Raw genomic sequence first — 14141 nt, 5'->3', positions numbered from 1 at the left:
TTAGCACTTTTTTTTTTTTTTTAAGGAATATGCATAATAATTGGTTTAAAATATTCATGTGCTATTTTTCAGGCCTTACTCTGGTTAACGGTAATATGTGTCATAGCTGTAACAGGGATTATAAAAAATGGAAGAGAGATTTCTCTTTTTGGGAAAAAGTTGAGCTTTTCTAATCCTTTTTATCTTCTGTCTCAGATGAGACTCTTTTCTGTCTTAATTTTCGTTCCCTCTGTGTATGCAGAGTTCCTCCTGGTTGCCTTGAAGCCCATCAGCAACACGCAAAGGCTGTGCTGAGTGGCTGGGCTGTAGCCCATTGGTAGATGTACTAAATGCTGGCAGTAGCAGCCAACTTTAATGGCATACAGACCCTGCTCATATCATGATTTAAACCCCACAGGTTCTTGCGTGTGCTGTAAGCACTGGGGTTCTCTTTTTGGGAATTGTTTCCATGGGCAGTCTCGCTCCATAGGAAGGAAGCGGCCACTCAGTCGTGCACAGAGGGCCATGCAGGATGACCAGCGAGTCTCTGTGATGTTTGTAAAAGCTAGTCCTAAAAGCTAATTAAAATCTTTTCTGGTGATAAAGGGAGACTTGGGAGGAGCGTTGCCACAATTGTTTTCCCCAAGAATTTAATTTACAGCCAGTTTTTCCTATCTGAATGTTACTTTCAAATGCACCCAGTGATAAGAAGCAACATCTGTTTTCTGTTCAATAGTACAAGGAGGCTCCGCATGGGGCTGAGGGTACACAGCCTATGTGAAGCCATTGTTATTCCCACCTCTTTTTGTCCCCATGCCTGGTCCATTTGCCATATCCCATCCGGCAAACAGCTGACGCACACTGGCTATTGTGGACCCAGGCCTAATTGTGAGCAAGGTCTTTAAAGTCTTCCATGTTCTGCTTGCCCAGGAGCTCATGGCCAATAGAAGCTGCACTGTGCTGCTCCCATTGAGCACAGGAGCTGTGGTGCCAACAGGTTTTGCTGGGGTTTAAAGTACGGCTGGAGCTGCTTGCCGGCGTCTGCTCGCCAGTCTCTCCCCACAGCTCTCCTCACTTTGGATGTTTCTGTTTTCCATGGTAATAATGCACAGGGTTATTTAGGTGGTGGATGTGTTCCAGAGGGTGTTATTGGAACCGAGGAACAGCAGTTCTGTGCCTTGAAAGGAGAACTGCTGGGGGTGCATGTGTTGGGTTCTACCCATGCGTGGCACTGGCAGAGATGAGTTCCACATCCCAACCTCACCTCATCCCCTTTTCTCTCGCCCGCAGCCCTCCTGGAACAGAGACCACGATGACACGGCATCAACGCGTTCCGGGGGAACCCCCGGGCCCTCCAGTGGAGGACACACATCGCACAGTGGGGACAACAGCAGTGAGCAAGGTAGGGAAGGAGCCCTGGCGCTTGCTTTGCGGAGAGCGGCCGCCAGCGCGCTTGGCCGCGGGGACCAGTCCCTCTGTTTCTGAAAGTTTGAGATGTGCTCAGGTACTAGGGGGCTTGTGCTGGGAAAGGGCTGGCTTCCTTTTTTTGTCACTTTTTTTCCATCTTCTCCTGATAAAAGCATTGGCATCTTCAGTTCTTTTACCTTGCCAGGAGGCACATGGTAGAGAAACATATGTACCAAATTTGCAGGACGCTTCATAAAAATAAGCAGCAAGAAAGGTTGCTTTATGTTTTGTTTTTATTTGTTTTGGTTTTTTTTCCCATTCAAATGGATTAAAAAATGAAATTTTCAAAAGCAAATGCAATTAAAATTGTAGAAACGCATGCTAATATTTAAAGATGCCATCAAAACTTTGCTGCGTGTAAAGATGCTAGCTGGCCCGTTTTTCAAAATCCCGACCAGAGCTTTTATTTTTCACTCAATTCCAATTTATGTGAATGCAAAAATGTTTTGTTTGAGTGCCAAGCTAAGCACAGTATTAATGCAGCAGGATGGAAGGAGCTCAGTGCCATGCAAGTGGGGCATGCTGCGAGTCCCTAGTGCTGTCTTGGAGGGTCCAGAGCTTAAAAAGCTGAAGTTCTGTTTTTCTTTTTTTTTCTTTTTTTTTTTTCTGCTTAAATGCTTCATACTTTTCATGAAGAGACCAACTGCAGTGGATTTAGTGCTAATTTAATGCAATTAAAATTTAAAAAGGATCCTTAATCTGAATATAAAAGGGAGCACTTTATTGGAGCTGACTCTGAGCTCGCAATAGGTATATACTTTTAAATCTGGTTTATGATCATGTTTCATTCAAGTGCTGTTAGACAACAAAGGAATTGTGTTTCCAAAAAAAAAAAGGTTGAACAGTACTGATTAGCATGGCAAAGTCTGAGTTTAACAAGATTAGTTTTTAAACTAAACCAGTATTTTTTAATTTTTTATACATGCGGATGTAACTTATGTTGCGAATAGCATCTCTTTATAGAATCTTAAGTATTTGAGACACTTTATTGTTTAAAGAAAAGTTGCTGACTTCATCGCAAGCATAGCCTAGTAAAAATGGGGCCTGGAATAGTAAACTGCTGCAGAGCTGAGGCAGAAACTGGTAACCTTCTGACCTCTGACTTTTACTGGAAAATGATATGCAACATAAATCTAAGGGGCCTTTTTTCTTTCAAGTACGTGCACGTATATATCCTGGTGGTGCTGTGCACAATGCCATAGCTGAAGCGGTGTCAATGTGTTCATTAGAGCTTCTTACTTTTGGGATGGACTTTAGATCCCTGTGTTTTTTTAAGGGGGAAAGGTTACTGCAAAAGCAAGTGCTGTGGTTGTTTAGAGGGAGTTTTGTGCTTGGGTAGGGCTGCTTTTTTGTCGGCCGGGTGTGCGCGTGTTCATGCGTGTACCAAACGTTGGCGTGTACCTGAGCCACTGCAGCACTTGGGAAATGGAGCTCCTTGGTTCCTTCCGTACTTTTTAACACTTTCAGGCTTTGTCTTCTTCTAAACGTGGCATTTAGTTAGTCTGCGGTGCAGCCCTAGCTGGTGCCTTGTTGCTGTCATCACTGCCTACTCCCAGCAAGGTGTGTGCTGTGGTCTTGGACAGGAGTGCCTTTGGGGTAGGATGTCAGTGCGCGTTAGCCATCGTGGAAACTCTTACCCAAACTGCGCAGTAAGTTTAGCTGAGGCTGGATTTGCTGCCAGCTCCTGATAAGAGGCATTTGGTGAGGAAGGCTTGTTGCGTTGAAGCCTTAGGAAATGGTGAACAAGGGGAACTGGCGAGCTAGAGCTCTCAGGTCCAGTTCTAGAGGGAAGTTAAAGGAAGCAGACCCTGCTCAGTGGGTGCCTGGTCCCAGCCCTGCCTTCTGGCCACCTACCCTCTTGGGTGGTCCTTTTTTATTTTTTATTTTTTTTGTGGAACAGGGATGTGGGAAGGGTAGCGGTGGTCTTGTTGAGCCTTGCGTTGCTCTTGGTCTGCTCTCAGCACCCTGAAGCTGAGATTCGGGGGGAATCTCATTTGTTGAGGCACATCTCTATGCCCATATATTTGCCTTGCGTAAGACAAGCATGGATTTAGCCTTAGAGCTCTGCCCAGTGTGTGAGTTGGGCTCCAGGTGTTCCAAGGACATGGGGCACACGGACAACAAAGCTCGAGGCCCACAGTGAAGATTTTCTCCCTTGATCCTTAATCCAGACTATATGCAAGTTCTATTTTGGGGCTTTCTGGAAGGTTTTCTTCTCAACTTGATGTGTCACTGCTTTAAATCCCCACTGAGTGTGTTTTTATGTTCACGTACAAAATACATGGAACAAAACCTTTGCAAACAGGAGAGGCTCCCTTTCCTGTAAACACTTTAAAGTCTTTTTTAATGCGTAAATTTATTTACTTAGCGATAGCAATGACTCCCAGCTGCTCCAAGCTGTTGTGTAAGTCCCTACTTACACAAGGAGCTGCAGGGGAGATGGCTGGCGGTCTCGTGCCACCGAGCAGCAGGCTGTATTATTGCATGGACAGTGACAGTGTCTCATACAAAACGCCAGTGCTGTGTCATTGCAGTGGACAGTTATAGCACAGGAATGCAGAATAATATTATAGAAAAGTTTCAAGGGCTGCTATCCTATTCCTTTGAGTGTATTGGGAAGAGGCTCTTTTCTAGTTTTTTGTGAAGGCCTCAACCTCGGTTCGGAACATTCTGTAAACTCCCATAATCGTTGCTCTTTCAAGTATGAGCAGCAATATTTCTTTATCAAAACCTGTCAGTGGCTGCAACGTTCTGGGGCCTTTTGCAAGAGTTGGGGCAACCTATGGGCAGAAGGCAATCCCATTTTTATTTGACTGCTGTCCAGGCAGCGGGGCGAGAGAGCTGCGTTGTGCTCCAGTGGCGATTTTTGCACCGCTCGCCCTTGCGCGTAAAAGAAAGTAATCAGAGCACCAGGACAGGCCCTGGGAGCACTCAGATGGCCGATGACTAATGGGGTAGGTGGGCAGCAGCCCTCGGATTGGGCGCCTTAATGAGCACATTTTGCTCCGCGCTTGGGCTGCAGTTCCCCTTCACCTTTGCCCTTTATTGACCGAACCGACACTTCATTTTTCACATACTTCCAATTATGGCTGAGCTTAAGTGTCGTCCTGCCTCCTTTATTTCTTGCCCATGGACGGCTCAAGAAGGGGCCGAGGCCACGCAAGAAATTTTAATTTGAAAAACTACCGTGGCAATTCAGGCTTAGGGTGTAACCTAAAACTGCTGCCACTTTGCAGTTTCACTGATGAAAACCGAAGTTTAAATACCTCTGTAGCGATGTGGGGATCATAGTTAGGTGGTCTGGTTTTGGGGTTGATTATTTGGGGCTGCACAGATGCTAGTGGTAGGAATCTGCATGGGGAGGAATGGAGAGGGGTGAAGGGGGCTGTGCTCTGTTGCTTCAGGTGACTCAAATGATTTGTTTGCGTGCACATGGCATTTTCTCAAGAGACGTCTTGTAGCGTGATGCCTGGAGATGTGCTTTGACTGGATGCTCTCTGTACAGGCTGTAGGAAAGCAAAGCAGAGCTCTACCTGCACTTCTCAAACCTGAGACCATCATGCAGCAGCATTTGTTGTTTTGGGGCTATTCAATACATGAGTTCGCTTTCGTGGTGTTTGCAGGTTCCCAAGTTCTGCTGGAAGCAGCTCAAGTGAAGTTGTGGTCCCATCAGCTGTGGGCTTTGGGGACCAACCAGCTGCTGCTGGATGTAACATCCTGTGGTGGTGCCGCTGGGTTTGCCGTGCACTGTTCGCTACCAGCTTTGTCACATGGAGTTTGCATGAATAATAAGTGGGCACGTCACCTGTGCTGTGTGTCAGCTGTGATTGCTTTGCATTTAAATACAGGGGCAGTGTGTGGATGGTTATTTACATCCAAACAGAGGTCCCTAAAACGCAGAAGTATTTATCTCAAAAAATGTATGAAGGATTACCTTCTTTATTATGTAGCCCTCTGGCACGGTAATGGCATGGCATATTTTTACTATAATATGGTAATAAAAGAATATGTAAAAGGCAGACAAAGGTTCTGTCTTTTCACTAAGGTGACCCCTGTTACCAAGTAACTGCTTTACTTATGAGCTTATTAAAAACTCAAAAAATGAGCTTTTCATACTTCACAGGCATTGATGTGAAAATGAGCTGTCCTGTGAGTAGTTTTCTTGATCATTTTTAGAACAATTGATTAGCCAAAGAGCCGCCGTCATTAGTTGACATTGACTGATAGCAATTTGTCACAAGCTCCGAAGGTCAGCCCGGCGGTGGGAGCTCTGGCTTGTCTTTGATTGACCTTTTCTGCTGCCATTATCATGCGATCGGTTGGGCTGGATGTGACCCTCGATTGGAAAAGACAGAGCATTAGTCAGCAGGGGCTGCTCCCTGCGCTTTTTCTGGGGGTTCAGATATTGTGAAGCCCAAATTAAGCGTAATAGGCTTGTTTGAAAGGAGTGGTGTCCGTGTGGGTGTTCTCTCAGAGGCTCTGCAGTCCCATTTGCCTTTCCTGTTTCTCCATCAAGTGGGCAGCGCTCGGTTTGCTTTAGACCAGCACATGCACCTGTGCCTCTTTGCTTGGAGTGAGATGAGAGATTGAAGAGAAAGAAGAAAGCATCTGCAGACGCGGGCTTTGTAATTGCAAGCAGGAAACCTGAACCGTGGCTCTGGGTTGGAGGCTCTTCGTGTAGGTGCACATCCTTCAGCAGCACCAGCATTAATTATTTTTATCTCTGTGGAATCGTGTTTTATTTTTTAACAGTGATTGAGTGGCTGAGGATTACGCTCATAACAACACGATGTCAATTTATCATTCTGCTCTGAAGCCGGAGGGCGTGAAACTGTTTTTTCCTTTCTTCTGTGTGTTTTTCTGGTCTCGTCAGCCCGACTCAGCTGCTCACCGCGTTTGGCGGTGCTGAGCTCTGTGCTGTGGCCAGGCAGAGCTCTGCTTCCATGCAGACCTGCAAGAGAGCCCTTGCCTTGACATGCTATGTGCCATACATGGTCTGAGCATCAGTCCATCGCTGCTGCCAGGGTGTATTTAACCATTCACACTTACTCCCGACGCCTGTTAGTAGCTGGCATTTCTCTTTCTGATTTGGCAAAACTAACTGGAGTACTCAGCAATGCCGTTTGTTTTGCCTAAATCGTGGATGGCAGAGTCACAAACCAGTTCTTTTCCTTGCAAAAACCTCCCTCCCTCCCATTTGCCTTTTAGGGGAAACTTGAATATGTCTGCGTAAGCACCGACTTGTTTTTCAGGTCAGCCCTCAGAGATAATAAGCAGCTCACAATCAGGGCAAACGTCTCACTGTGATTTCGAGTCTTTGTTTGGGAACAAAGCTGGGTACAGGAGGCTGAAGCCATCCTCAGCAGAGGGAATGGCTTAGGGAACTGCTTATTTTACTCTTCGAAGTGGCTGTGGAAATACAAGCGTTCCTGACTTCTTAGCCCACCTGTAACCGAGCAGAAAATTTCACGTGCTGGAGTCTTTCTTCTTTTTTGTCTTTCTTCTTTTTTATCTTTCTGGGGGCAAGCAATGTACAATTAGAAAATACCTATTCCATTGGACGTCTGTGTGGCCATGCATAAGTCTTTGCATACCTAGACATGTGTATAAGAATGTGATCCTGACCCTCAGCTGAACATGCCATCAGCTTGCATAGGCCCCAGAAGTGTTACTGCACGGTGCAAACGTGTTCCTGAGCATGGGACCTTGAATACTAAACCTCTGGTGAGATAGCAGGGAAATGCCACGTTGCTAAATCTCTTCCTGAGCTGCTTCCTAGCATCTTGTTTTCCTTCTTGGGTGGGGCAGACAAGGGGATTTTGGTTGCAGAAATAGGTTTTAGGTTCCCAAGATATCCGACTCTTAGCAGTGCTTGAGTTTGAAGGTCACTTGGATATGATCTGTTTTTTTTTTCCTATGCATCCTGGGTGCACTCCTGTAGGTTGCAGCGTCTTGTTGGAGCAAATGAGCTTCCCATTTAGACTGCAGACTTTCATATTTAGGGCACTGTTCCGATCCCCATTGGCTTCTCCCGGTCTTGCTGGCATCAACTGAGTCTTTGGCCATGGGATGCAGGCAGAGAGCAACCTTCTGGTGTGCGTCATTGGCCTCCTTACATCAGAGGTTAAAAAAGCCAAGTCATGTTCCTGAGATGGCCTCTACTTTTGAGAAACAATTCATTGCAGTGACTCCAAACCTGTAAACAGGCATTGTTTCTGGATTAGTGATGCAACAGGGTGCGGCATTTGGCTGCTTGGTGTAAAACGTTTTCGTACCTTTCGCGTGAAGTGCTGCGAGAGGGGGAAAAAAAGATGACTAAGGTTGGAAGAGAAGCCTTTAAACTGATGAATCGTGGGTGAAGCCAGAGCTTGTTCTGCAGTGCAATTGCTGCTGCAAGAGACTGACACGAGATCCATCTGCTTCGAGCGATCAGCTCTGGATTTTATGTGAAAATATATCTTATTAAAACATTCAATTCAGGAAATAAGATAATTACTGGATTTTTTTTTATTGACTCATTTTTGGATGTGTTTCACTAATGCTGGTGTGCTTCTGTTGGTAAGAACTAGAAAGTCGCTGCAGTTTGCGTTTCCTCACCCTTCCTACCCTGGTGATGGGAAAGCTTTGACAATATTCATTCAAATTTGACAGGCGATTGCTTCTGTAAATGAATACACTCCAATCATAATTGTTGCAACAGGATTGTTTGATTACCTGGCAGTAGCCTCTTTCCCTGTGATAGCTTTTGGATCACCTGTTTGCTGAGAGCATTTGACAGTCCTCATGTTTATTACCCAATTGAATGTCAGTAGCAATTGCAGCTAAAGATAAACGAAAATGCAAGTACTTGTTGACCTTGACTTTTTTCCACAAGATATTGGACTTGATGGCTCTATTGCTGTTGAACTGATAAGAGTTATAAACAGTAGTTTAAGGAAAATGTTTTATTCCCAGAGGAAAATACCACGCTGCTGTGGGAAATGGCATGTGACTCTGCACTCTTTGCCAAATTTACTTGGTTCACCTTCATTTAGGCTGTGGGAAAACAAAATACAGTTTCCCCCTTTTACGACTTTAACATCTCAGCAAACATGAATTCCTGTGCTCTTTGTAAAGTTTTGTTGGCAGGCGGCTCCAACAACATCATGCGAGCGTGAGCCCTCTCTGTTTTACGACGTGCTATAAGGAGGATTCTCAATTCTTCCTCATTTTCAGGATGATTTGATAATTACAGGGAGGGAGCAGAGTGTTCTTCTCGTGTTCCGTGGGAAACTTGGTGTGTCCATAGCTGGGAACGGTCCCATGCAGATTGCTGTCTGGATGTGGGCAAGAGGTGTCCAGCTCCTGGTGGGACAGGAGGGAGCAGCCCCAGCCCCACAGGTCTCACCACCCTAACGCCCCTCGATGATGCTATTTTTGCGACTTCTTTTCTAACCCAGCTCCAGCATGGAGCCTGAAACGAAGCCTTCAGCAGGAACAGGCGATAGGCTCTGAGCTCTTTGGGGATGAAAGTCATTGGATAAACATATCGCAGAGAGAGCACAAAAGACTGTGGAATTATGTTGTTTAAAACATAAGTCCTTTTGTATCAGAAACTGCTTTGATAAACTCCATACAGTGTCGCAGGAGCTTGTTAGAGCACAGAAACACAGGATTAAGCAGGGCTGTAACAGTTAGCAGAGTCAGAGTAGTAATCTTATTGCATTGTATTTTATTTTTTTTAGGTAAGATTAAGCTGGCACTACATTATATGTTTGTGGGTGAGGGGACATTCTTTAAGGGATTAATTAATAGGATCAACGCTACAAGATGCTGACATCACTTTTTCTAAGCGCATCGATGCATGTGGGCTTTTTTTTTTTTTTTCTTTTTTCAATTCATGAATGAGTTGTGAGCACTGAAAACCTCCCGTGGAATTTGCAGGCACTTTTTTGTGGTTGCTCTTTGCCCAAGCATAGAGTGGAGGTGTTAGAAAGAAAAAGAAATATTACACAAGCAAGTAAAAATGTAATAGGGGTAGCCTTTTTGGTTACTATGTAGTCCTTTGCTGTTCATTTTTTTGTGTGGCTGACGCTGTGCCATGGGAAGGAGATGGCTCTGGTAGCTCTACTTGTCCCAGGTGCCACCCTTTGTAGAGCAGAATGGGTAGACCAGCCAGGAGACCCAGTGTGTCTTCAGGGAGAACTGGACATAGCCTGCCTGGTTCTGAACTCTTTGCCCAGCTCTCGAAGAGCAATTAGTGTCACATGGATGCAGGCTAAAAATATTCCAGAGTTGGTAGTGTCCCGATGGAGCTGGGAAGGAGGCATGACTTAGCTCTGCCTCAACAGCAGGTGGAGGTCATAGAGCCAGGCTTGTAGGCTGGAGAAGCTTCTGTTGCTCCCCTTGCCTTGCTGAGAGCTCCTAATACAGAGAAAGGCCAGCACCATGCTCCTGCCTGGCGCCCTGGGCTGTAGCCCACGTACATTTGCGTTGACAGCCTTCATTAAGGGAAAAGATTAACGCGGTCAATATTAGCTGAAGTGCCTCAAGGAAAGTGTCGTGGCTTAAAACTTTGTGTAAGCTCCTTTTAGAGCACTGGAACATCAGAGCAGGGAGTGGAAAAGAAGATTCACAGTGGGATTGCAGCATTTCGTCCGTGCTGTACTACTCCTCCTGTCCCCAATCAGTAAAGCATCTCTCATTGACTCCCTCCCACTCCCTGGCTATGGCACTGAGTGTGCCCCAGGGGAGGGTTTTGGTGCAGCGTACTGCTCATCTCTTTTTTTTTTTTTCTGTATTTGTCTGGAATAACCCAGGAAAATTCCACGTGAGACCAGCTGTGTAAAAACCAAAATCATAATGACGTGATTGCAGCGTAACTATCAGACAGAACTGGTCTCGTGCTGTGTTGCTGTAAGAGGCTGTAGGTAAAAGTAGGGGATTGTTCTGTCAGTCAGTAAGCAGCTTGAGCCACAAAGTCCTTGAATGTCAATGTATAAATATTTATAGTTTGTGTATGTTTGTTCATGTACGTGCTTGAGTGTGACTTCCTCCCACTATTATATGTCTTTATTCTGTGAACCTGGCAAGAAAGCTGATAAAATAACCTGCTTTGTGCAGTGTAGTGGCTTTTCCAAGACCTTTCATATTTCCTTCTGAAAAAGTGTTGTGCTAAGTTGCTTGGCATTACGGCTACAAAATATAAATTAGTGAATGGCGCTGGTGTTAGTGTCTGGCTGAGGATTTCATCTGTCAGAAAACCCCTGAGGTGGCCGTAATGTGCCAGGCTGAGCAGCAGAGAGGGGAGCATTCCAGGCAACGTAGCCACATTGTCAGGAGATGCAGAATGGGTGACTTGGTTGAATTTAACCCCAAGAAAGCAAACCACACCGATCTGCAGGAATGCAGGCTGGAGCAGGAAGAGCACGTTGCTTGTAACAGGGGTGTACATCTCTTCAGCAAGATTCATTATATCCTATCACTGAAAAACATAGAAGGCACAGATAGGCAATTTTGCAGCACAGCTCTCCATACATAATGCTTTAATATAAATTAAAATTGCCTCACACAAATTAAAAGAAATTCTATATGTTACTAATACATTAATCTTATTTACTGTTGTGGTTGGTGTGGGTGAAATGGCAGCATTCAGCTTAAAAGCGCCTCGCGAGCTGATAAATGCAAACTTGCTATTACCCATATTAATATTCAATTAAAATGAATAATCAATTTACTTGACCACTGGAGATTCGCCAGGGACAGAACTGAAGCTGTATTAGGTGTATCGTAGTGCTCTGAATGCATCATATAGCCTTGCAAAAGCGTGGTGCTAATTTTAGCTTGCAAAGAGGATGAAGATAAACTGCCTGCTGCTAGTTTGCCATATGCCATCCTGGTGATAATATGCAAGTACAGAATATTCTGCGGGGAGGCTTATTGTTTCAGAGGAAGAAAACTGGAAGAGAGTTGAGCAAATTTCTGCTCCGTAAACGTATACGAAATAATGAAATAAAGCAAACCTCAGGTGCTGGTAGATGAGATCTCTGAAATTTGTTTTGGTTTTACTGGCTTTCATGGGAGTCAACAATTTGCTTTAGTATATATTTGATCCAATTTTCTCCATTTCTCGCATGTAAATCTTAAAATCAATCTAAGTAAAAATTGATCTTTGCTCCGGTAGGCAAAAATATAGTCTGAGTTGCTCCTAACTCGTTAAAAGGCTCCCATCCTTCAGGTTTAGTGTGGGGATACAGCCTCAGCCAAGCGGCTCCGTTTGGTGAAAGCCATCGACCCGCTCCGGCTGTGGGGTGGGCGCTGCCTGGCCCCCCAGCTTTGGGACTCGGGGGGTTTGAGGGCCGGGGGGAAGCTTTGCATTAGCAAGCGGTGAAAAGCTTGACCTGAGGCTGACCCGAGGCAAAGAAACCCCCTGCCGGAGAGTCCCGTTTTGACATGGATACCTGTGGGGTGCGGGGAGGAGATAAAGCCCGGGGAGGCAGATAACGTAATCCCATTGACCTGGGAACTTTTCAGATATTACAAGCGAGCGAATGGCAGGAATAATAAAAGAGCGGCAATATTTGCCTGCCCCCCGTATCTGTGTAATGTCATTTCCAAAGGGCTGTAGTAGATAATAGCAAATGTGCTTTCAAGTATCAGATCAATCTCCTGAAGTGATGGGGAAGGCTTGATGCTGGGATCTGGCTGGTGCACATGCTTGAGAGTGTAATACAATCCTCGGTGCAGCAGGGAGAATTGTATAAATGGACAAAGATCCGCTGATTGCATCTTGTGCTAAAGTGTTAAGTAAAAGATCTGGCTATAAGAGATGGCGGGCTGACTATTGTCTGCTCTTCCGACTTGTTTTTATAGGGGTTTTCACAGGAACAAATACAATTACCAAAATAAAAGCGGGCAGTGTGGCTGCTCCTATCACGGTGGGACACATGCTCTTGAGGCAGCGTGGGCAGGAAGCTTGTCAGGTCTGTCCCCCACCATTTCCATTGCATCTTTATCTCCCCAGCTCATTGTTTGCCACCGAGTGCTTGGAATTCCAGTTTCCAAGTAAAAGCTTCCTGTTTCTTGCATTTAAATTTAGTTTGGTAAGACATAAATTCAGCTGGCTACTTATCAAGGAGGGCATTTTTTTGTAAATAAGAGAAAATAGGAAGAAGACATTAATTCTGATGTGACGATAAGAAGTAGAGTTCTGCATATTCCCAGTGGCAGGAAGCACGAGGTTGTATCCTCATGATAAGGTAATAGATGGATGCTAAATTGAGCCTTTCCACCCTGAGTAATTTTAGAAGGGGCCCCGTCATCCAGATCTCGTTTAAAAGCAGAGGTAGGCATATCCTGTCCTCGTTATCCAGCATTTCCTTGAGAACCTCGCTGCTCACAAGTTTTCTACACCGTATTCAAAGCTAGTGGTCGTCTGCATGTTCCTTTAGTCATCCCAATCCCAGATTTCCCTTTGGAGAGTTCTTATTTCTCTCCATTGCCTGTGGAGGCACTCTGCGAAGGCTTACTGCCACTGTTTGTTGCTAAACATCACTGCCCAACTGAAATGCCTCAAGCAAGGAGGGGTGCATCTGTGTCAGGCTCCTTGTTTCTTTGGGAAGGAACTTCTTGCTCTGCACGGGTAAAGCTTTTTGTGCTGCTAAAGAGCAGGGGTTGGTTTTGGGCACTGGATTTGCATGTGGCACCGTCTCCTCTGCAGCTCCTCGGTGTTCTGGCATTGCCATCCTATGAAACTCTTGTCTTTGCTGGTCAGTACTGCAAATATGAATAGGGCAGAAATGTTGACAGGCTTAAGAAAAGATGTGTAAATATAGGTATCTATTTAACGTAACTCCTGGGAAGCAGTGTTTGTGTCTCCATGCCTACCTCTTGGAAAGCCAGGATTCCTGCTCACTTTACCATCCGGACGCTGTTGCTCCACTTGTGGGTTTTGGTGGAGGGCTTTTGTGTGCCTCTAGGAGCTGGGGACTTGAATGTAAAACCCAGGCTCGTGGAACGGAGTTTGCAGTGGATCTCACAGCTTTCAACTAAACTCCGTGGTGGCCTTTCATGAGATGAAAGACCCCATGAATGAAACCTTGAAATGAAATGAGTTCACGTAGGAGGAACAGCAGCATGCAGACCACCGGGTCGTGGCTTTGTTGTGCTGGGGGACGCGGGGTCCTTTGTCCACTGGGCACTGCAGCTGGTGGCACTGCTCTCCGCCTCCCTCCCTTGGATGCTTTTAAATGTAAAACCGGAGTTAAACCCGTTTCCACCCCTAACTAACAAGATTCACCTTCAGTCCATTTAGGCACGCTAACACACATTCCAAAAGGCTCACTTATCCGTTTTGTTTTGTGGTTGTATTTGTTGCAATCCTCACTAGCAGATGAGGTGGGTTTTCTTTTGCATTTGTTTTTTGCTGTTGTTATGATTTCTATGGGGAATGTGTTGAACTCTTATTTTCATATCAAAGATGAGCAACTTCCCTTTGGATTCTATTTCCCCATATATCTCCAGATTATAAGCAGTGCTCCTGATGTGCTCGAGAAACACAGAATTCAGGGTTCTGTATCCTTGCAAAGCTCCAAGTGCAGAGCCTGGGGCTGGAGCCAGCTCTGGAGTCTGGGGCAGAGGGAGGGTAGGAGACTGGCAGCAGCAGCACAGGCGTTGTCAGCACCTTGTCACTGCCTTTATCTGGCATCTGGAGGGAT

The 14141-nt window shown here is 45.5% G+C and overlaps 1 protein-coding gene across 1 annotated transcript in view; it reads left to right on the top strand.

Annotated features, from left to right (window-relative positions):
- Positions 1-14141, top strand: part of MEIS1 (Meis homeobox 1) — an 82530-nt gene that overhangs the window by 9698 nt on the left and 58691 nt on the right. Inside the window, exon 2 of the mRNA XM_031552299.1 lies at positions 1270-1381. Within this exon, the coding sequence (XP_031408159.1) occupies positions 1270-1381 (112 nt within the window). The remainder of the gene's footprint in view (positions 1-1269; positions 1382-14141) is intronic.

This window comes from Meleagris gallopavo, chromosome 2 (assembly GCF_000146605.3).
Source record: "Meleagris gallopavo isolate NT-WF06-2002-E0010 breed Aviagen turkey brand Nicholas breeding stock chromosome 2, Turkey_5.1, whole genome shotgun sequence".
Classification (NCBI taxonomy): Eukaryota; Metazoa; Chordata; class Aves; order Galliformes; family Phasianidae; genus Meleagris; species Meleagris gallopavo.
This window is presented reverse-complemented; position numbering and strand designations above follow the sequence as displayed.